Source organism: Gymnoscopelus braueri (assembly GCF_963280865.1).
Source record: "Gymnoscopelus braueri genome assembly, chromosome: 13".
Classification (NCBI taxonomy): domain Eukaryota; kingdom Metazoa; phylum Chordata; class Actinopteri; order Myctophiformes; family Myctophidae; genus Gymnoscopelus; species Gymnoscopelus braueri.
The window spans coordinates 25,011,580-25,036,854 of record NC_137615.1 but is presented as its reverse complement, the minus strand read 5'-3'; the positions used below and the strand labels follow the sequence as shown (position 1 = coordinate 25,036,854).

The window sequence follows — 25,275 nt, the reverse complement described above, 5'->3', positions numbered from 1 at the left end:
GTGAGCTTGTAGATCTGCTATCTGCTATCTGCTGCTATTCTACTATTCATTCAAACATTTTAGTACTTTTACTTTTGGTACTTTTAAGTACATCTTGATACCATTACTTTTGTACTTTTACTCAAGTACATTTTTAATTCCGGACTTTTACTTATAACAGAGTACTTCTACATTGTAGTATTGATACTTTTACTTAAGTAAAACATTTGAGTACTTTTTCCAGTCTCAACTGATGAAAATGTTGTTTGCGAGGCTGTTACTTGTGTATTGTTCTGAAGTCTGCTGGGTGAAGCTTCCCTGGTCCCTGCCAGTCCATTCATTCAGGGCTAAGGGATTAGGCTGGGTTTGTTTGAGCATGGCTCTGTGCTCCAGGCAGGAGGCAGCCCAGTCCTGCAGAGAGATCTGTTTAGGTCCCGTGGCGGCATGGCAAGGAGGCCTAACGGTTTGCTCAGCCCAGTCCTGGAGCTCCGTCTCCTGCCCACTGACACACATATACAGGAACAGGACCAGGGCCAAATTGGAGCAAAGGACACTTCAAACTATTACTTCTGGTTCTCCTCTCCCAGTCTCTCTCTATCCTCCCTCTCTCTCTCTCTCTCTCTCTCTCTCTCTCTCTCTCTCTCTCTCTCTCTCTCTCTCTCTCTCTCTCTCTCTCTCGCTCTCTCCCACCTTCCCTCTGTCTGTCTGTCCCTCTGTTTTTCTGTCCGTCCGTCCGTCCGTCCGTCCGTCCGTCCGTCCGTCCGTCCGTCCGTCCGTCCGTCCGTCCGTCCGTCCGTCCGTCCGTCCGATTGTCCGTCCGTCTGTCTTCCTCTCTCTCCATCTTTCTTTCCTTCCGGCTTGTGTTGAAGGTGTAGTTACTGTAGGAATGAATCAGGGGTGACCCAAGAAAGTTTCGTCTTAACTGGGATACAAGAAGTCGTTTGGTGTAAATTCATTCTCTGCGTAAGACCAGAAATTAATGCTGCATTCGCTTTACACTGTATCAGCCAGCCTGATATAAAGTACACCAGAATGTTATCCTAATCCGATTTTACGTGATTCCGAAGAGTCACTCTAATTGGCAGAGCACAGGATCAGGAACAGATGCAACCCAAAGTGTCTCCTGCGGAGCTGATTACACGATCACATGTGATTGGCGATTTGGCGTAGGTGAGCGGTGAGTTGTTCAGTTGTTCAGTTGTTGTTGTTGCTGTTGTTGTTAGTGAGTGCTAGTGTTTAGTTGGCCAGTGTTCTGGGAATGCCCGCCTCCATCTGTGCACTGAGGGACTCTTCTGAGAACTGGAGGGCTTTCGCCCCGTCTTGTCCAGAAGGCAGGTGACGCATTTCACTTAGACAACGGTGACTCACTATGTCTCCCTGTTCCTGGATCTATGAAATCTCATCCCTCCCTTCCTCCCTCTCTCCCTCGTAGTTTCCACCCACCCACCCCCGCCCTGTGACCTCACCTCGCTCGATGACGCCTGCCACCTCGAGAGCGCAAGTCACAGAGTCAGTCCACAGGCATGGAGAAATTCCTCCCACTCTGTCTGACTTCTCTGAAGCCCTTTCTGAGCACACAGGAGTTGCCGCTCGTCTCGCCTTTGCCCATATTACCTGCAACTCCACAAGTACATATAGTACTTGATACTATGTATAGGAGCAGCAGGCGGCAAGGAGACCTGTGGTGAAATGAAGGGAGAGTGTAAGCTACAGAGCAAGGAAGCTAACATTGCACTGTAAAATCCTTGGTGCTGATTTAACTCAGAGATCAGAAATAACTCAGACCCTCTCTGAGTTATTTTGCTGTGAACAAAACAAAAGAGGAGACTATAAATAAAAAGTGGGTTGAATGACAGCAAACTGAGAAGAGAGGACAGTCAAGGGAGCAGTGGGGAACAGGAATTATGGAGAAGTTTCGGCCGCCCGGCAGGATCCAGTCTCTTCTGGCATTGGATCACAGGAGAACCTTACCTAGCCACCCACCCACCCATCATCCCCGCTGTACCTCCGTCAACAGATCATCACAGGGGTAAATGGACTAACATGGTGCTGCCACAGGGCTGTAACAGTGGCTCTCCATCTATCAGACAACTGCAATAGAGAGAGTAGGGCTGCAAGTATCGATTTGTTTATTTGCCATTATTCTATTGATTACTTTTTCGATGAATAGAATAATCGAGAAGCGCTTTTTTGCTGATACACTAGTGTGTATACAGTAAACAGTATATACTGTATCAACTAATCAACGTAAAAAGATTATACATTCGTATACATTTTTTTCAAAATGTGTATCCCACAATTTTGTAACCCATTTTTTCACCCTGTGCCAATTGCCTTTGTAATCCTGGGCGCTACTCTCCCTCTGCCAGCCTACTGGGGAGAGCCCAGAACTGAGCTCATGCCTCCTTCAATGTATGAGGAGCTAGCGAGCCGCTTCTTACCACCTGCCAGGGGGGAGTTTCCCTGGTAGGACGTGGCGGGTGGAAGTAACATGTGGAAGGAACACGGCTGACCAGGGGAAGGCAGTATAGAGACCAGGTCTACAGGTTTACATGTTTTTTGTGTTAGTCGATAAGTCTTGCGTATACTCCCAAATAACTACAGGTGACTTCTGGTCAGCTGTTATGTTAAAGCGTATTTGTTGTTAAACTTATTGAACTTGTGGGTGGTTGTTGAACAAAAATTATGTCTAAAATGTGTTAATTTAACTCATATTTGGAAGTTGTAGCATGATAAAGATGAGCAATGATAAAACTTTAGGCAAAACTAGGTCTTGTTGAGAAGTCCTGGTAGATTCAAGCTGCTTACAAGCGTCAGTAATGAGTGAGGTAATGGTTTGTCTCATTCTCTCGGGTAATTCAGTTTATTCATCGAAGTGTTTGTTAACAGTCAAATAAGACACCATATATTCCACTGATTTACCTGTAATAAATTAGGCATGGCAAATCCAGTTTTCTCTTTCCCTATTTGCATAGATCGAGAACCTCATGGTTAATGTAACATCAAACCTGAACTCAAGTCAGCTGTAGTCGCAGCTGTTACCTAGCAACATATCAAACATTCCACTGAATACAGCTTAACCTCAATAGAGCTTGCTCTCACTCCCCACTTTTCTGTGCTTTACCAGTTCTGGACGACAGTGTCCCTTAAATACATGGACGACAAAAGGCTTCAGGGTTAAGCCGCGTTCATTGTTGAAGCATGCAGGCCAGGCACACAAATGTTCATACTCCCCACACCTGCCTGATATCCACCACCAGGATTGTTGCTGTGATAGAAATAGACGTTGTGGTGATTTCCCGCGTAGACGCGCAACCCCCTTCATGACTGGCCTATGAGGCCGCAGATGACATCATCTGTACGTGCAGGGAAGGCTAATCCAGGCCTTAAGGTTAGGCTTATGTTAGGCTGTGGTTAAGGTTAACGTTATGGTTAAGTTTAAGTTAAGTTTTGTCTGGGGCAAAATTCAAGAATACATTTGTGTTGTGTGTGGGCGTGTGTGCACATGTGAGGAATAAAGTGAGAGAAGCCATGCCACCGCATAGCAGGGTCATTATTAAGATGAATATAGTGATTATAAGTATGAATACGGTGTGATTATGAAGATGAATAAGGTGATTAGAGATGTTGTCCCTGCTGCTACTGGTGCTGTTCATTAAGAAGGAGATGTCAGCAATGTACAGTAACATGCGTGCACACACACACACACACACACACACACACACACACACACACACGCACACACACACACACACCTACACACACACACACCTACGCACGCACGCGCACCCACGCACACGCACACGCACACGCACACACACACACACACGCTCACACACAGGTTTCAGGATGCCTCTGCATTGTAGCACAGAAACACAGAGGGCTATTTGTATTCACTGCAGTTACACAACCCCATGTACTGTATGTAATTCATCTCATTGTTCGGGTGGTCCATGCCATAACCCCCGTGATAATGCAGCTACATCACAGGCACAAATATTTGTATATGTTATATAAGGGCTGCTACAGTACTGTAGGACTCCTATTCATTTGTAGCTCATGGACCACAGTGTTGCTGCTAAAGCCTGATTTACATTTCGCTCACAACACGTTGCATCATGACGTGAGCTTGTAGATCTGATATTTTCTGCATATATAAGTTAAGCATCACAGCGGACTAATATGCTGCTGTGTCACTGATGCCGCAGCATGTCCGGGGAGTAAAGACACCTCATTGGCTCCTTGTGTTCCAGTATACACCCCGGATAGCCATATACAGTATGGCAACCCCCACACCTGGAACTGATGTTCTTTTCTTTTTTTTTTCCTTTCAAATGCAAATGGTTCTGAAGTCCACATGGCAACGGCTGTAGGTACGGAAGCGGGCGCAGGGTTGGTGGTGGTGGTGGAGGGGGTCAGCATGGGGGTGGTTTCTGACTGCTGACGCACTCTGTGAAGTTTTTTGAGAATTCCGCCCACTGGCACGTCAGAAGTAGGCACTCAGTTCGAGTTCGGCGCAAAACAGCGCATGCTCTTTGTCTCTCTCTCCGCTCCTCTGACTCCATCTCCTCTCTCTTATCTCATCGCTCACTCTTTCTCTCTCCTCTGCTCTGTCGCTCTCTATACCTCTCGAACAGCACCTCCCACTCAAGTCCTTTTGACCCCCCCCAATCCCACAACTCCTCCATGTTTGTGTCTCATCAAACCTTTGTCTGTGTCTGCAACAGTGATTGTGTTTGATTGCCGTTGGAGGGCTTGTGTGTGTCTGTGTGTGTGTGTGTGTGTGTGTGTGTGTCTGTGTGTGTGTGTGTGTGTGTGTGTGTGTGTGTGTGTGTGTGTGTGTGTGTGTGTGTGTGTGTGTGTGTGTGTGTGTGTGTGTGTGTGTGTGTGTGGGCAAGCCATCACAGATGTCTCCCTGGACATACAGACTGACCTCTTCTTCTGTCGGCTGCAGTGCTTATTTCTTTCGTTTTAACGGGGAGCATTGGTACCCACAAGCCTGAATACATGCACCGGAAATGCACACACGCGTTAAAGTATGCGCTCAGAACAATGATTTGTACGTGCCCACGTGCACACACTCATGCACAAGCATGCATGCTACAAAAACATAACAAGGGCATTAATGGTAGATTTCAAATGAGAAAAATCTTGAATGCTCCCAATTATTTCCCTCAATAATTTCTGCCTGTGAATGGAAATTGTGTGGAAACAATGTGGTGAGAACTTGAGAAGCAAACAATACAAATTAAACTAGAAAAAGTGCTCCTCTGTGCACAGGTCTCCGCCAGGTCAGGTAGGTTATTGTGGGCCAGCAATGTTCGGAATTCAGTCACTATAGAGTTGAGTGGAATCTGTAGAAGTTGAGGGATTAATGTTGATGATTTATTGCACAGACACAATATGTTGAGTGTAGAATATAGTTTTGTGTTTACAGGCATGTGTGGACTTTCACAGCAATCGGTTCATGATTTGCCAAGATTTGCCAAGCCACAAACTTTTACAGATCCGTCTTGATCACACGACAATAGAGATAATGCGTACCGATTTGCGTGATGTTTGGACAAAATCTGTAGGAGCAAAATCAAAATATAGCGCCTGGTGGTGCTATAAAAGGCTGATGTGAAAAATGCAGGGCAGAGGTTTTTCCTTGGTCTCTATGGAGTGTGTGTGCACAGTTAGCAGATTGGTCCAGTTATAGGTAAAAACGCGAATCGGACTGTTATAGCACCACCATGTGGTCGATTTAAAAAATGTAGGGTGACATTTCTTCCTTGGACTAGTGGGAATGTGCGTGCAAAGTTTGATGGCAATCGCACGATGTGTTCATGATTTGAGGCATTTTGTAATTTTAAAAAAGTGTTTTGCAAAAATCGGACTCCTGGGGGAGCTATAACAGGGCGATGGGAAGAACTTGGGGCAGAGGTTCTGCTCTGGCATGCAGAGAGAGAGAGAGAGAGAGAGAGGAAGAGAGAGATAGATGTCTTAAAACCTGTAGAAAATGCTCTTGCTGCTCACAAAAACAAGGAGCGAGAGAGAGGGAGAAGGGGAATAAAGGTATTTTCCTTCCCATTGCTTGAAGAGAAAACCTGGAGGCAACAGTTGTATAAGGATAATTCCTTTTAACAGGTCGTTCATGAAAGTCCTTGCGGTCTTGTTTCCAATGAGAACCTGTGAGCAATTAGGGGTTAAGAGTCTTGCTCAGGGACAAATTTCATTTCATCGACACATATGCTGACCTGGCCTGGAAGCGAACCTGGGGCAACCAGGGCCTCTGGCTCCCTAGGCAGGCTCACTAACCATTCAGCTATGGCCGCCCCTTGAGTTTTGTGTTTTGGTATCAACTGTATTGAAGAAGAAAAAAATCTCTATACATCCCTACCTCTCAATAGGCCAACCTCCCGTCCTTGGAATAGTTCCCACATTGAACAAGCGCTGTCTTGGTTGGAACTGACCCCAAAAAATGGGCCCTATGAAATTTTACCTGGGAAGCATTTCAGGGAAAAGCTCTCTTTACAAAGGACAGTACATATTACATAATAATAAAACGAAGGTCTCTGAAACCCAGTGACCCAGTGATCATGGCAACGGGATCATGCTAATAGGTGCTGTAAAATGAGGTATCCAGTGACCAGATGAACCGTAGTGCCATAGTGACTCGTTTAGGTGGGCAACTGTAAATCTAACACTCACCCGCCCCCACTCTCCACCCCTCAACAAGCCCTCCACTCCATTTCACTCCACTAGTCTTGAGTGGATCTCTGTCTCACTGGGCTCAGTGGTAATGAAGTGCTTTATAGCTTAGAAGGACATGGGGGACATAGGGGGCATGGGTTAGTCCATATCTCATTCCCACTATAGGGGGGCCATCGTGGCCAGTGGTGATTGAGGTGATTGAGTAAGTCTGCAGGTGACCCCCAGCAGAAGGACTGCCAAGGGGGCTCAGTGATAGGTCAATCCCAGCAGGGGATCCTGGTAACCCCCTCCTTCTTTTAATGATAGCAGCTCTGTAAATGATTAGTGCTTGATTTATGCTGTTCACTGGGCTGAGTGGGCTACAGTTACTGGCTGCTGTATGGCAACGCAAGTCTCCCGCCTAGACTGCTTTCAAACCCAGCCCCCAACGGAGTTCCTAAAGTCTGATTTATACAGTACAAGTTCACAACACGCCGCCGTGCGACACATTGTGAGCTTGTAGATCGCCAATTTTTGGTTTGCGACACCTGGTGCACTGCTATAGTATAACACAGGTTTCAGCCAGCCTCTGTGCTGAGGCTGCCGCTGTTACTTAAAATACAGGTGTTTCTCTGTAGAATCTGAATGATAGGTGTTGTGACTCACTGCACACCTGAGCCCGAGGCAACACCTTTCCGCTCAACTGTGGCTCCCCTGCCAGGGATCAAATAGGTCTCCTCATCCCCCCTGCCCTGCTCTCTCACACTCTCATGGGGAGGTCTCTGAAATGAAAATGCCATTATAAAACATTTACCAGCCTGCTGAGTTTACATGTCTTACAAGAAAAGGACCGTTTGGAGCGGTTAAGTGTCACATAAATCGTTCAGCATGCTAATTGAAGTGGTTCCCCCAATAGGCCAATCTCCACAGCTGCTATTACAAATGGCACTACTGTGGAAGGGATGGCCAGCTGTAAAACCAAATCTATACACCCACATGTTTAACATTGTCAAGATACATACACATGATGGCATGATGTTGCTACTGCAGTCATATATCCCCGCTATGTGACGTAATCAGAATGCAAACACAAGTCACCTTTCAGTTAAACAGGCGCCAACTAAGTCAAACACAAAATCCGTCTTCTCTGTGTGTTAGCTGAAGTTAACTAAAATCCAGAATAAGTCTGACATCATTCTTATGATTGATATCATTTCAACCATATCGACAAACGTTGACAACTATCCTTTTAAAAGCACCATAATTTTTGTGTTCTATGATGAATAAATAATTTCATTTGGTCAATTGGGTCATTTTAATGCGATTGGTTGGCATTTTGGTAGGAAATGCTTCATAATGACACAGTATAACCACAGCCAAGAGCAGTGGTTCTCAAACCTTTGCATATTTGGCCATGGACCCCCATCTGAAAAGATTTTGTGCCAGGGACCGCCGAAGAGAAGATTTGTGTGTTTTTTTTTAAATTGTACCAGGGTATAAAAGTTAAAGTGGTTAAGCAGATTTTTATGCTATATTAACAAATTATAGCCCATTATAGCATCATGGAACCCCCCCAAGGACCCCTGGCTGGGGGTCCCCGGTCCCCACTTTGAGAAGCACTGGCCTAGAGGAGCGTTGGCGTGTTTGTACAGTACATTACATCTGAAGTGGTTGAGGATCAAAGGCCTTTCTCAAGTGCGTCATGCTGGGTGGTTGAGGGAGGAGAGGACCTACTGGTGATTCAAACAAGCACAGCTCTACCTATAAACCATTCACATTTCAAAAAATGAATTAAAATATATATTGGAGTGGTGGGGAAAACATATTCCCAGGGCACAAATCTCTCTCTCTCTCTCTCTCTCTCTCTCTCTCTCTCTCTCTCTCTCTCTCTCTCTCTCTCTTCATGTCTCTCTCTCTCTCTCCTTAATTGCCACAGAGCTTGTTGATGGAAATCAATGAGTGTTTTTTGATTATGGGCCAGAACTGGCAAGGTGAGAGAAAGGTGTGGACACACACACACACACACACACACACACACACACACACACACACACACACACACACACACACACACACACACACACACACACACACACACACACACACACACACACACACACACACACACACACACACAGACAGAGTCAGCACATTGGAGTCTGTCCACTAAGGATTAGTGGGTATTTCATGCTGAGGTTCCCACACTCCCACACTCACCCACCTCCGCTACTGAAAAAACTCCTGTCCTCCATCCAGTTTCCTGGATCTCAGCTCAATGACGTCGGGGACAATCAAAACAAACATCTAAGTAAATACAGTTGTCCTCGACTAGCTGTCCAACAGACTGACTGTTGCCAGCCCACAGGTAGCTCCCAACACAAACACTGCACCCAGGAGGAAGGAGCGCAGCGGTGGGTCTGTTTGATAGCTCTTTGTTTCCTCTTCAGATGACACTGTCTCTAATCTGTGAGTGGTCATCACCAGGGGTTGCTCTCTCTGCGTTGCTGGTCCGTTCACACAGTAATGACCGCACCCGCTGCTCTCTTCCTGCCTCCCTGCCAAGACCCTTCCTGGCAATACCTGGTGCCATGGTAACAAAACACCTGTTCACCTAATTAGGGGGACGCTGAAGGGAGAAGAGATGAGGAACTTTAATGAAACGGTGATCTGATCCAATCATACGCCCAGGCATCTGCTTTTCAGGCTGTAATGGCTGCCTTATATTAGGGGGGGAGGGCCTCGTCATGCCATCGCCATGTGATCTTGCCTCGATGCCAAACCCCTTTGAGGGGGTTGTGAGGGGGGAGAGGACAGAAGAGTAAGAAGAGGAATTGGGAGGGAGGGAGAAGGCGCCAGGTGGACTGCCTCCTGGATGGACTAGGGTAGGTAGTTGGGCAGCATGGTGTCAGCCAAATGAATGAACATTAAGAGACGAGGTTCCCAGTGCACAGCACGTTGGAACAGCTCCAGCTCTTGCCAGCTGCGACACTCTTGTTTACAAGCCACCACCTGCTGCTGGAGAAGTCGGCTGCTAGGTCTCCTTCCTGGAAAGTATCAGGCCAGGGCTTGGTCAGGCAGAGATCATCAGTAACAGCGCTGATACAGTTTTTGGGCGGTGAAACCGCCCCTATATGTGAGGTTTGGACATCGACATTCGCTGCACTGTGATTGGCCACCATTGTACCCCCCCCACCCATTGTACCCCCCCCCAACCCTGCGCTGTGATTGGCCACCATTGTACCCCCCTAACCCTGCACCGTGATTGGCCAATCACAGTCTATTCAGGACTGTGATTGGCTAGTGAAACATGACACATGTGCATAGCCCTATAAATAGGACTATGCACTTTTTAAAAAAACACAGTTTTTTTTAAGTTAGGGGTGTACAATGGTTGGTCCACAATATTACTTTTATTCCATCACTTCTTCCATCACTGTGATGACCACTGTGACCACACCGCCCACTTCACACTGGGTGTGATTTTTGGGCGGTGAAACCGCCCCTATATGTGAGGTTTGGACATTTGCACCCATTGCACCCCCCCAACCCTGCGCTGTGATTGTCCACCAGTGTACCCCCCTAACCCTGCACCGGGATTGGCCAATCACAGTCTATTCAGGACTGTGATTGGCTAGTGAAACATGACACATGTGCATAGCCCTATAAATAGGACTATGCACTTAAAAAAAACACATTTATGTTTTTTTTTAAGTTAGGGGTGTACAATGGTTGGTCCACAATATTACTTTTCTTTAAGTGAACTTCCATCACTGTGATGACCACTGTGACCACACCGCCCACTTCACACTGGGTGTGATTATTTTTTTTACAGTGAGTTTACAGTGTAAAACTTATAGTCCAGTGGGAAACTTGGGTTCCATTCAGCTTGGAAAGACAAACGATACATTTTGAGGGGGACAAAAGTTACATCTTTGCAATAAAAGCACCCATAGATCACATTGCATCGCTTCCAGTGCAAGTTCGTCAATCTGATTGTGGACGGGAGCAACTTCCGTCAATCTGATGTGCTGTTGTGTGATAAATACACATACAAATCATTTATTCGATGGGGATGGGGAGTGTTTGTGAACTGAAGTGCACCGGCTCACTGATGATACCTTGTTCTCTTTTTAGTGACATGCTCTCTTATCTCGTTGTGCATTCTGCTTCTGTTTCTCCGACAGGAAACTTCAAAGGGATGTGTAAACAGATAGACCACTTTCCTGAAGACACGGATTACGAAGCAGACCCCTCTGAGTACTTCTTACGTGAGTATCAATCTCGCTACGATGCACACAGATAAATCAAGGGTGTACGCATAACAAAATGGTCTATCAAAGATAGACATTGGTCTATCAAAGCAATCAAAGATAGAGATGTATCAACTCGTATAAAAGCTTTTTTAGGAGACAATGACCTTAAGTAAAAAATCTAATTGCTCCACCCATCCACCTCCATCTCATGTTCACTTGACATTTCTTCCGATATTTAATATTTCTGTTATGGCCCACTTTTCTCCATCTCAGACGCGAGCACAGTGCCAGTAAATGCTCTAAGGCTAAGCTCTACCCTGTTTTTGACGAGAGCCTGCCCAGGCTGAGCGCTGCCAAGCAGCTCCTCTGTTTTTACTGCCTGGCTGTGTGTAATGTAACGTGCAGTGTTACAGTCAGCTGTGTGCCCTGTAAACACAGCTCATTGATTTCTGCTCTCTTTTCCTCTGCGCAAGCAAGACAGAGATGGGGTGTCAAACTAGCTTGCCTGCTAATCCTTAAAATGACTACGAAGTCTTGATGCGGTGGGAATATCATACAGTATCATGATATACATTGTATAAAACTCTGGATTATCAGGAACAACATCATGGTTTGGATTTCATGTTTAGTTTTTTGTTATACAGTAATATTACATCAATGATAAACTGAGAAAAATCCTAGATGGTAAACAACTGTAATGAGGCAATTGTTGATGAAAGATTGAATAATAAATGCTTTCTACGCACAGATATGTTATTTATTTTTTACAGCATTTATTAGAGTAGCGTACTACTAAAAATGGAAAACTGTAAATTTGGCAAATTTGGCAGTCTGTGATGACAGATAAATCAATAGTGTTCCTTGGTACCACAAGATGCTCACCCACGCTGTCGTTTTCAACCCGTTAAAACTCAGTTTCTCTAGTATATTGGAGTAAGAATACAGGACATTTACTCAAACTGGACAGTCATGGGACATGAACACACCAATGTCCTCTCCCTCTCCCCCCGGCCAGCCTACAGTGGCTTTAAAGCAGAAGTCAGAATGTGTCCATCTCATCTCGTCTCCATCAGGACAGACAGTAAGAACCGAGGCAATGCGCGCCAGTGCCGTGGATTAAGCCCTGCCAATTAGGCTCTGTTTGACTTGCTGCTCTGAGCGGTTGCACGTGTCCGTATGTGCCAGAGAGAGTGGTTATGATAACAGCTCTGTTAATGATTCTAACAATGCTGGAGCCTTAACGAAGGTGAATTGGCCTTAACGAAGGCGGATCAGCCTTAACGAGGCATCTTCCCCTCTGTCGCTATCTTCCTCTCTATCGCTGGAGATGACAGGGACACAGGGAAGAGGCCGCTCTCTGGCCTTCGGACCATGCAAGGACCATGTATCCAACGCGAGCAAGCGAGAGTGCGAATCTGTGCGTTAACCTCTTCTCCGGCTGTGATTGGAGGAGAAGGCCGCAGTGCTCCCAGTGGCTTGCCAATTAGGACACTCACATCCATAAATATTTCAGCCTCCTTCTTATATAGGTCAGGCCTCTCTCTATCATTCTCTCCCTGTCTCGCTGTCTCTCTCTCTCTCTCTCTCTCTCTCTCTCTCTCTCTCTCTCCCTCTCTCTCTCTCTGTGTGTCTCTCTCCCGCTCTGGCTCTCTTCCCCATCACGCCCCTCTTTTTACGACAGGCAGGGTATGTCTGTACTGTATGCCTGTATGTCCCCACAAAAGTAGACCAATCATCACTCACACCGATACATGTGCAACGTCACAAAACAGAACATATCAGTGCCGGGTATATACTGTACCTTGCTGTAGCAGGGAACAGACTTACACTACTGAATGACTCTACACCGAATGAATCGTTTGCGAACTGAACACTGCATTGTGATTTGTGCAGCTTCATTCATGATCTGCACACCTTAGTATCTTGCTATCGACGGGTAAACATTGGATAGGGACGCTGCATCGTTATTAGACTTCTACCTTTTGTCACTTTTCTGTTGCTAATGAAGGACATGAGGGTACAGATTACCATGTGCTTCTGTGTTTACACATCTCTGCATGGCTGGGTAAATGTTTACAGTGTCATGGTTAAATTAGGATTTTGTAGTGTGTGTGTTTATACATGTTTGGGTTTTGCACAAGTACTGTAGTGCATCATGATGTCATAGAGGACACATTACAACATTACTACAGGCAGGTGTCGGAGCGCAGTGCTTGTCACAGCTGTCAAGCATCTGTCCTCTGTGCCATACCAGCGTTGTACCATGTTTCATATTGGAGGACATCAGTGATGGACAGTAACGAAATACATTTACTTGAGTACTGTACTTAAGTAAATATTTTGAGTCTTCACTTTACTTGAGTATTTGTATTATTATATAGGTGTTTCGGGTTTGTTTATGGTTATGTCTGAGTCAGAGTGACGTGGCCGTGGTCCGCCGGCCGGCCATCCGGCCATCAAAAGTAGCCAATTTTAATATAGGATTGATATATTTTGAATGTCAAAAATGTTATACAGCAATGCATTGATATTTTAAAAAATGCACTTTCTAATTTGTACTTTTGAATTAAGATAAATAATAACTAACTAACACTGTAAGGCAATAAATTATAACAATGGGCGTTTTTTAACTCAAGTTTCTTAAAGATTGTTCAGACAGCCATAAAACACTGCTTACCTTTCCCAATAGAAAGGAAAACATGAACAAACATGGCGCCCGCAGCTGCCTACGGTAGTTAGCTGAACTACGGTGTTTAGTAAGTTAATATTGTTTCCCTAGGATGAGCGGGCGTGGAAGCGCTTGTTTTTGGACAGCCCCAACGATTCAGTCTCATGCCATAGTTCTCATGCTATAGCTTTCGATAATAACAAGGTCACTCTGGCCTGCGCTCTCACACACAGGGGTAAACATTTTGACTGCCTGCTCCAAACACCATGAAAAACACTCTGCTTGTATGATCAATTTATTCATACAAATTCTGAAATAGGCAATACATTTTATATTTGGCAATTAATCTATGAATTGACTAATCATTGCATCAGTTTTTATAATGTATTCTCATCTGTATTGTGATCATTTTTTGGACCCAGTATTTGTCATTTGTATCAAAATACTTTTTGTTGTATTTTCACCCATCTCTGTCTATTTCCATAATGAGGGGTTTCTCAGCACCTCCAGGGGACCAGAGGCTGCATAAAATCTGTCTGTCTGCTGCATGGTGAGGAGGAGGAAGGAGTATAGTTATGCAACAGAAATGATGTCACCTCAGGTTAATACCGGCTAGAAATGACATCACACCATAGCCTCTATTGGAGGTAGCCAATTATCTCCCATACGTTGAACCTGCAATGTCGTCGCTGTCGGGCGGAAACCTTGTTTGTCCAAAACTGTTCTGTTTCAGGAAATTGAAAAAAAGAACCTGTGCTCCAATATGTAGTTCATATAGTCACAAGCTTGTAATACTTTTCATTGGTTAAATATTAATAAAACGCACAGACAGACTTAACCACTTTCACATTCAATACTTTTCAGAAATTGCGGATCTACAAGCTCGGCTATTTTCGCTACTTTTGCGCGACACTCCTGTATGCCAGAACTAGGGCGTTAATTTACGGCGGAAAAAATATAAAAGTTGAAGAGATGCGGTCTCTGCCCGACAGTGACAGTATAACTTTTGCCGCTAGTGTTTGTGAGTTGAACCGCAGATTCGAAGACGAGTGCATATTCATCAACATGAATAGTGCAGCAATTACTGTATAAATACCGTATGACTTTACAATGAGGTTAATTAAAAAAAGATTTCACTGGTGTAAATCAGTGGTTCCCAAACGGTGTGGGTGTGGGATTTTATGACAACCACCAGTATTATTGTAGTATACTATACAGTACAACTATACAAAAAGTTACAAATTATTGTTTAATTTCACATTTATCAGCGTGAACTCATTTCCTAATACAGAGGCAAATTCTATACCCATAAATATATATTTTAACCACTTTCAACCTGGTGTTCATATTTTGGCCATGTAATTATTGGCAAAACGTGTACATTATTTCGTATTGTTTATTTTTTTTATTGTTTATAAAATGTTTGCACAAAACTGTGAACAAATTGGAGCACTCATAAGTGACAGAAAACTAGAATAATATTCAGAAACAGCTAAAGTAGCAGATCTAAGCTCACAACACATTGCAGTGCAGCGTGTTATCAGTTATTGGCTAATTTCGCTATAAATGCAGATGTTGTCCCATTGTGTGCCATGGGCACAAAAAGACCACTAAACCACTGATGGAAACAGTTGATTTGGGGGTTACACTCTCTACAAAGTCCAAGTCATTCTGCACTGTCCATGTTCAATAGAGCCAGTAGCAGCTTTTCTGACACATTCCATTCTCAACATTGAGGGGACATTCCAGTGATGTCATCATACTGTATAACAGAGGAAAGAAATGGGAACATCAATGCTTTGCTCCAGTTTGGTGAATGCTGAGCAAATAAGGAAAACCCTCTCACCCATAGAGCTCTTGTGTGAACTGAATTTTGTTTAAACATATCTTTGCTGTCGGGTGGAAAGCTTGTATGTACAAAACCTTTACTTTTAAGGAAATGGGAAAAAAGAACCCGTGTTTGATCTAACAGTAGTCATTATTTAGTTACAAGCTCTTGTTGGTACTTTTCATTGGATCAATATTTATAAAACATAGAGGCCCCTATTTTGCGTGTCTTAAGTACCGCCAGGTCTTATTCGTTCATTTAAGACATGGAGGCGTGACTAATAAGCACTTTGCTATTATGGGTGCAGTAATCTGCTCACTGCACCAAGGCGCTATGTGGTAAAACGGCCCTGAATTAGTCATGGGTGTGTTAGGGCGTTCGTTACTTTAATCAATCCAATCAGAGTACCCGCTGCCATTCCCTTTAAGATCAGCGCAAGACGCAGTGCTATTTTCCGTGCGTTAAGCGGTGAGACCAAAGAGAAAGAAACATCACATTGAAAGTGCAGGCATGGGTGGCCGTTAATTAACATATGAACGCTCCCCCATGGGTAAAATATTCTGGCGAGTCTTATTCCTTAAGTGATTGCGTTCAGCGCAACTTGCATAATAGGTGCATAAGATGGTGACGTTATCACTTAATTACCGCATAAGACGTGGATTTAAGACGTGCTTAATAGAGCTCAGACAGTCTTAACCACTTTCAACCTGATGTCCCTATTTTGGACATTATAGGCAATTTCTTTTTTTAAATGTTCGTAAAGACTGAAAATATTGGATCTACATTCTCATTTTATTTGCTAATTTCGCAACTAAGCACACACAGTACACACAAACACTGAAACACATGCACATGCACACAGCACATATCAGTAGCAGGCTACTTGGCTGTGTCTGTTCAGTGCAGTTCTCAGCTCTCCCAAAATCAAGGCAGCATGTAATGATGTAATTGCGTTATTGACATTGAACATTGGAACACCTTTTAGGCTTTGTAAACAAACGAAAGATTGACAATGGTACCAATAATCAAAATGAATAATTTACTATGGCCAAAATAGGCCATATTTAATTGCATATTTAAGTGAGCTTGTAGATCGGCTATTCCCCGAATTAAATATTTGTATTTTTTTAATTTATGAACATTTTAACATGGAAACGATTCTGACGATTCTGCAAAATAACGATAAAAAATAGCGATTATTATCTCAAATAATTGCGATTAGGCAATGATGTAATAATTGTGACAGGCCTACACACAGGGTTATATAAGCCAGCTGAGGCACACTAAAGCGCCAGTGGGTTTTTAGATCATGCTGTGGCGGAGCTCCCATCATCCACTGCTCTACTGGGCGCTAAGCAGCTGAGAGAGAAGAGAAGAGGGGAAGAAAACGCCCAGTTATGCAAGCTACTTCACCAGGAGCCACTACAAAGGAGAGAAAGAGTGTGGGAGAGAGACGAGAAAGAGAGAAATGTGCTTGTGCACGTGTATGCGTGTTTTCGCGCGCGCGCGTGTGTGTGTGTGTGTGTGTGTGTGTGTGTGTGTGTGTGTGTGTGTGTGTGTGTGTGTGTGTATCTGTGTGTCTGCGTGCCTGTGTCTGTGTGTGTATTCACTGACATTGATGACAGAAGTGCTGCACTGACAATGCATACATACATGATCGCCGAAATGATTTGTTTCACTGTAGGAGGATCAGAGCCTGTGTGAACCCAGGGCCTCGGTGCAGACTGAACACTAGACTAAACTGGCTCTGGCGTCACCCAATAAAATCAATTGGTCTGGGCCGGGGCAGGACAGGACACACAGGGCCTGTAGGACACCAAGGGTGGGCTGAATGTTTGAAATGACCATAGTGCTTCCCAAAAGAGACATTTTGGGACAACAAGCTCGGGACAACAAGCTCGGGACAACAAGCTCACAATGCGTCGCAATGCGACGCATTGTGAGATCTTGTAGATCTTGCAGATATTTTGCTGCTGCAGCAGCAGGTAGTCGGTTTGGTTGAGATGTTACTGACAGTGTTTGGATTCTAGCGCTGGCCCAGGCATCAAATGAGGAATCATTGACCAATACATAAAAACACATGTCACACAGGCATAGGCCAATAAATACAAAAGCAATATTTCTTTCTCCTGGTTTACGGGGAGACACGCTGGCACTCTCACTTCCTACATTGTTGGCAGAAAATATAGAGATGTTTCACCTCGTATAATATAGTGGTCAGAGAATGCTTTTTGGTAATAAAGAAAGAAAACAATATATCGTTGCTGTCGGGCAGAAACCTTGTATGTCCATATTTCAATTGTTTACGTTTTTTGGTAAATTAATACCCTAGTTCATCATACAAGAGTGTCACACAAAAGTAATGAAAATTGCAGATCTACGGCGTGAGCTATTTTTTACTATTTTAAAATGTTTTTGAACAAATACGTTTTCCACCCGACAGCAACGATATACTAGAAAGGTGTGCTCAGTGGCGCACATCTCCGCCAGAAGGCCCACCCACCTGTTTGGAAAAATAATATATTGTCCATGCAGAAGATGAATGCATAAGCCCAAGTTTATTCTGAAGAGTATCACGCAAGCCAACAGCATATTTCCCTCACAAGGCTTCATTCAGCCTTGCATGTCTTCTCACTCAGACAGTCCATCTCATCCCAAAGATCCCTATGTCTTTTCAGTCACTTAATACTGTATACTCATACAAGCAACAGGCCAACGTACAGGACAATGACTAAGAAGACAATAGAAGTGTTGTTGCAGTCAGCTAAATTTGTATTCCTAGGATGAGCGGGGCCCGGGAGCGCTTGTTTTCGGACACCCCAACGGATGTACACCGTCTGAAGCGGCTTGAGCCGCGAGTGAGCTCAGGCGAGCGAGTCGCCGTGCCGAACGTTCAGCGCTGTCCGAGTTATGTCCCGACAGTGACAGAACCACCTGAGGCCATTGATCAAAAGGGTTGATTGAATCAAGACAGGCCTTCAGGCTAAGCAAGGTGTTAACTCACACCCAGGCCTAGCTAGACACGACCAGTTAGAACAGTATGACCCTAACAAGTAATATACTGCAAATGAAATATACAAATTAACAACTTAATATTTCCCGTTACAAACCCTACTCTGCACATATGAAAAGGATGCTTAAGTAGGATTTTTGTAGAGGGGTGAACAGGGAACACATTCCCTCTGGGCTGATGCCCAGGAATATAAATTACACTGGCCCCCATATCTGTACACATGTACATAATAAATAATAAAGCAGATCGAGCAGGTAGCCAAAGCGTGTCTATGAGAAAACAGAACGCCCGCAACACTTCAAATTAACAAGAGTCTCAGGGCGGATTCAGACTATGGTCCCGAGTGCGCACCCCGGACCACTTGGGTTGGTGTGAACGTTGCGTATCGTTCCCCGGAACGGATCGTTCCCCGTACCCGAGACCGCCTCCGGAGGTAGTCTCGGATCCGGATTATGCGTACTCGGGTACGGAACGATGCAATGTGAAGCCATCCATATCAACAGAAGGAAGTGGACTTCTAATAATATATGCTTTATGTATTTTTATAATGACACATTATTTTAGCTGGGTTATACCTTCTCATAGTTCTACTTGAATGTTGACAAGAAATAATAATCCCGCTAGTGTTTGAGTAGCGCGAGCCGTGAAAAAACATAAACAAAAAACACATGTGTAGCGTAACGCTGCCACTAGGATGAATATACCAAGGATTAGTCCTTGACGTCACTGGTAAAATACCAAGGGTGCATCAGTGACGTCACTATCATATTGATAATAACAGAGACAACGTTACATTTTGAGGTTTCGAAGACCAACGCACACACTGCTTTGGTTGTGTATTGTTGTTCAGTTATTATTATAACTCAAGACAACGTCAGGAACACAGTCAAACTTTATTATTCACTCTAAACTCTGACAAGTGACTCTTCTTCTGTGAATGACATTCTCTATCTCCCAAAGCCCCATAGTCAACAGCGCCCCCATGAGGCACATATTTACCATTACTGTTTATGATCTGTTCTCGGGTACGGAAGAATATTGGCCAATGTGAATGCTGGCCAGCTGGGAGAGGCCAATCGTACTCGGCAACGGTTCGAATCAATCGGACCCAGTCTCCGCCCTCAAGGTGCATTGCCCAACAATATCATCAGAACAAGAAAACAGCCAGCACTCAATGAAAGTTCTTTTATAGATTTATTTGCCAATTTTATTAGCAAAAGGGTGTCCAAACAGTGATCTGTCAATCTATGAAATAAATTCAGACTAAAGAGAGCATAGCACTAAAATGACAAACATATTTGTAACAACACTGGTCTGTACTATATTCACACATACATTTTCAATCTCTGACCATCGTTCTCTGTGACTCACGATAGACTAAGTTGCTTGTCCGTGGACATCATAAGTTGGTGGTTTTGGGGTATGTTGTCACGTTTATGAATGTTGGTGTTATATACTGTCTGACACTGTGAGTGAGTGAGTGAGTGTGTGTGTGTGTGTGTGTGTGTGTGTGTGTGTGTGTGTGTGTGTGTGTGTGTGTGTGTGTGTGTGTGTGTGTGTGTGTGTGTGTGTGTGTGTGTGTGTGTGTGTGTGTGTGTGTGTGTGTGTGTGTGTGTTTGTTTCTCTCTGCCTGTCTACTTCACAAGAACATGGTTGGTGTAAATAAGAGATTTGCTGAAGAATATTTGTTTCTTACGTGCATAGATTATCAACTACAATCCCTCTCTCGCTATCTCTCCCTCTCCCTCTGCTAGTGCAATCTTTATTATAATCTTCACAAATAAGTACAACACTTCTTCACAAGAAGAATGTTTGTGTAACTGAGAGATTCACCCCAAACAATATTTGTTTCATGCATATATTATCAACTGTGATGTCGTACTCTCTGTCTGTCTGTCTGTCTGTCTGTCTGTCTGTCTCTCATTCTCCCTCTCTCCCTCTGCTTGTTGCAATCTTTATTATAATCTTAACCAATAAGGACCACTCTTCTTCACCAATAAATATGTATATATTTTTAAATGCATTACATTATTTATCAACTACGATGCAGTGTAGTTGTGCGCAGCAAAATGGCAAATACGCCGGACGGACAGCTTACGACTGATAGGCTAGTTCCGCCCCATATTCTCAGATGCATAACCCATAGGCTGGAAGGATGGTGGCTTTGAGATGATTAATTCACAAAAATAACATAGTTGTTGACCGATTGGAAAAATATTTGGGAATTGAGTGCCTTGGCCAGCTGGCAGCGTGGACAACAAATGTCATACATATGATATTCTTTTCCCCATTGTTCACACTGTAGAGGTCAAACAGAGCAGCTCTTGTGCTGTGCAACCACATACAGCCATAACCATCCCAGAGACATGATTTCACCCTGTGTAACTCTGCAGACAGTTTTATGGCAGAGCTAATAGACTGCGTTGGCCTACAGTATGAAATGTGTGTCTGTGTCAAGGCACACAGTGATGATAACACCTGTCCTAAGCTAACTCGCTGTGCGGTTTGGGTTATTTCCTGCCTGCTTATTTGCATCGCTGCCAGTGGTGGAAGAACTACTCAGATTTTTTTACCCAAGAAAAAGTATCAATACCACAATGTAGACATACTCTGTTAAAAGTAAAAGTCCTGTGTTCAAAACTTTACTCAAGTATTGGCGTAAAAATGTACTTAACGTACCGGCACTCATTACTGTCAAGATTTGTAAAAAAATAGCTGATCTACAAGCTTGCGACATGTTGTGAGCTTGTAGATTGGCTATTTTTGAATAGTTCTGTATAAAATAGGACATATTCGGCTAATATAGGTTTTGTAATAATAATGTCATATATATGTGGTGGAGTAAGAAAGTACAATATTTGACTGTGAGATGCAGTGGATTAGTAAGTGTAAAGTATTGAAAAGTTCACACCACCCAAGTAAAGTAAACATACCTCAAAATTGTACTCAAGTACAGTACTTGAGTTAATATACTTAGTTACTTTCAACCACTGGTTATTTGCATCGCTGCCCATGCAAAGTTAGGAGAGCTAGCGGAGCGCAGGGCACAGTGCTGTCATGCAGACGGGTAGGTTTGATCTATGGGGACATCAGCAGTGGAGTGGAGGGTAATTACAGTAATTGAAATGTGGTCTGTGGGGGGAGCTTTAATTGTCTGAGCCAGGCCTGTCATGTGAAGTGACTTCAGTGCGAGGAGAATCTTTTACAGTGTTCCACTGACCCGTCTATCTGCTGCACTACTCTGTCTGGTGTGTGTGTGTGTGTGTGTGTGTGTGTGTGTGTGTGTGTGTGTGTGTGTGTGTGTGTGTGTGTGTGTGTGTGTGTGTGTGTGTGTGTGTGTGTGTGTGTGTGTGTGTGTGTGTGTGTGTGTGTGTGTGTGTGTGTGTGTGTGTGTGTGTGTGCGCGTGTGAGAGACGTGTTGACATGCTGCTGGGTGATATGTTAATGTGACAGAGCGTGTGTGGAACAGCTACAGCCCAACACTGTAGTAACAGCATGGCTGCATGCAAGGAATGTACACTTACAATTGTGCCTGTACATGTATACATAGGAGTGTGTATGTACTTGTGCATTTCTTTAGTTGAGTATGGGTGGCTTCTGATCCTAGCCTGATAAGTTCATCTGACCAAACATCACTTCCCATCATAGAAACAATAGATTGTTTTAGTCTATGAGGTAAAATACTGTAGGTACTGCAGATACTGCAGTATCCTGGTATCAGTATTCTGGTCAGTATCCTGGTCAATATCCTGGTGTCAGTATACTGGTGTCAGTATACTGGTGTCAGTATCTTGGTGTCATTATCCCAGTCAGTATCCTGGTCAGTATACTGGTGTCAGTATCCGGGTCAGTATCCTGGTGTCAGTGTCCTGGTCAGTATCCTGGTCAGTATCCTGGTTTCAGTATCCTGGTGTCAGTATTCCTGCTGTCAGTATCCTGCTGTCGGTATGGTCAGTATCATGATCAGTATCCTGGTGTCTGTGAAGTACAGGCGTAGAGGCAGCCCTGTGTAGGATTGTGCATTCAGTCTCATGATACTTCTTGTCTAGCTTTCGACGATAACAAGGTCACTCTGGCCAGCGCTCTCACACATTTTGGCTGCCTGCTCCAAACACCATGAAAAACACTCTGCTTGTATGATCAACTTATTCTTAGAAAATGACATACTTTAGGCAATCATTTAATATTTGACAATCAATCTATGAATTGAGTTTTTTCAGTTTTTATAAAATGTATTTTCAAAATACTAAATATGTATTTGTATCTCAAATACATTTCTCATACCAGTATTTTGTATTTGTATTGTGTTAAATCTTTTAACCCAGTATATGTAATTTGTAACAGAATACTTTTGGATTTTACATTTTCGCCCTTCTCTGGATACATGGCCAGTGGAAACCATTAAAAGCCCTCCAAGTGATTTGCCTTCATTTTCATACTTGGTATATGATAGGAGTGTGTGTTAGTAAAAGTCATGTAACTGTCACAATTTTCAATACAACAGGTGGTTGGTATTTGTGCGATACCGATAATTGCCTCCTCTTATGGTGCTTTCAGGTGATAAGCAGTCATCATTTTCACAGAGTCAGGAATAAGTCACAACTGGGCCACCTGACTCACGTGCTTTATGGTTGTAAAATTGAAAGAAAGATGGAGGCGATTGATTATCTGCCATATGTGTGGCTGCTGGTCTCTATTCGGTAACTACTGGGATGTAACAGATTCCTATACAAGGAAGAAGAGAAAAGTATATAATTATTCAAAATCATCACATTTTATTGGGTATTGAGTAATTTCCACTTTGCCGTACCAGCACTGCTTGTTTCTTCTTCTTTTCTTTTTCTTTTACTAAGATAGCTGACTTGTGTTGATATCCCTGTGTTGTCTCTGAAAGCAATGTGTGATCAAATCAAATCAAAACTCAATTTCATCCAGGATGAAACTTGATCATTTGACCTAAAGTGTTAATGTGCACATCCTGATGGGATGTTTGTGTAGACCATAAATGCACATGACAACACTATTAGCCCTACCTGTGGCATATATGGCCCATAACTGTGATTAGTTGGTAGCTTGGTAGCATTCAAGGCTACTCTACCCCAAAATCTGCCTGGTGTACGACAAATGCCTACAGAATAGTTAGTCAACACTCACATTGTGGAACAACAACACAGATCTCCGCCAGTTCTGCAGACCGGTCCGGCCGCAAGCGCTGTGTGAAAGCGCTGAAACCAAAAAGTGGTAGAGCCAATCAGCGTCTGCACTCAGGGCCCTGTGATTGACAGATGCTGATTGGCTCTTGGTTTCAGCAAAACGCCCACACAGCGCTTGAGGCCAGACCGGTCTGCAGAAGACGCATGACAATGTGAATTCACACGACCGGGATGGTTTACCAGGCTAGAGATCATGTGTACTGATTTGTGTGAGCTTTGGACAAAATCTAGGCGTATTGGTAAAAATAGTGCAAAAGGGTGGAAAATTGCGATAAGCAGAAATGGGCTCGGCTTATATGGGGATTTGCCTCATGATTCAGGAATCCAGTGAAAGAAAATGTTTTGACTGTACGACCTACCTAAGAGTTATAGGTCAACGTGAATAGGCCTGTTATAGTGCCATCGTGAGGCCCATTCTAAAAATTGGAAGTGTGCACGCAAAGTTTCATGCTGATTGGTCCAGCGGTGCCTGAGATTAGCTACTGACAGTTGGACGGACAGATAGACAGGGCTGAAAAGATAATCTCCAGCCTTCCACTGTCCAACCTTTGGCCGTCTGGCCTGGCGGAGATAAAAAAAAGAAACCTTTTTGTGCAATGAAAGTGAAGAACAGAGTGCAGGGGGCCTAATATCTCCCTTGGCCAAAGAGTGATATGGGCATAGCTTGTGAAGAGGGTCATTTGTGTGTCTCATGCTCAATGTGTAAGAGTTGGTATAGGGTATTGTATAGGGTTAGAGAGGCTTTTTAAAACAAAGTCTGAACTCAGTAGAAAGGTAATTCCAAAGCCTATAGGAGCCAGAATGGTAAAGACTCTACTCTTCAGCCTAGACTAGATCTGCTGTATGGATGCGCACTGGTTCCTTTGGAGTTAACTTGAACCCCAGCATTGCTATTCTGAGGGGAACATTCACCAAAAATAGAAGATCTACAAGCTCACAACGTTGTGAGCTTGTACATCGGCTATTTTTGGCTAAGACATTGGTGTAGACGGTGTACAATTTAGGCATTTAGCAGACACTCTTAATCCAGAGCGATTTACAGTAAACAGGGTAAACACCAGGTAATAATACATCAAATGCACAGAAATAATCATCTAGGATCATAGGTAAACCAAGAACCATCATCAGTCTAAACCAGGGGTGTCAAACTCATTTTGGGGTTGGGGCCAGATTGGTCAAATGGTGACTTGAGGTGGGCCAGAACCAGTTGCGGACGCACATGCGCACTCACACGCACTCAGACACTGCTACTAACTATGCATATCACTTATTTTTTTCATGTATTAAGAAGAATAGATACTTTAATTATTGACATTAAAAACAAGCTCAACTCCCATTATGCGTTCTACTGACCGCACTACCCGCTGTAGGTTTTTCTTTTCTCTGGCAGTGTAGTTTCCATACCAGGCTGTAACACAGCCTGACAGGACACTTTCAATGGAGCTGTTGTTGTACAATCTGAGGATGCAGGGGATAACTCCGTACTTCTTCAGGCGGCGAAACCAGTATAGTTGCTGCTGGGCCTCTTTCCTCACGTGCGTGGTGTGTATATCCCACTTGAGATCCCCCTCTATGTTTACTCCGAGGAACTTGAACTCTTTCTACTGCAACTCCATCGATGAAGACGGGCGCATGCTCTCTCCATC

The 25,275-nt window shown here is 43.9% G+C and overlaps 1 protein-coding gene across 1 annotated transcript in view; it reads left to right on the top strand.

Annotated features, from left to right (window-relative positions):
* Window positions 1-25,275, top strand: part of cacng2a (calcium channel, voltage-dependent, gamma subunit 2a) — a gene marked incomplete at both ends in the record, with an annotated part of 80,225 nt that overhangs the window by 40,518 nt on the left and 14,432 nt on the right. Inside the window, one exon of the mRNA XM_080447695.1 lies at window positions 10,839-10,922. Within this exon, the coding sequence (XP_080303821.1) occupies window positions 10,839-10,922 (84 nt within the window). The remainder of the gene's footprint in view (window positions 1-10,838; window positions 10,923-25,275) is intronic.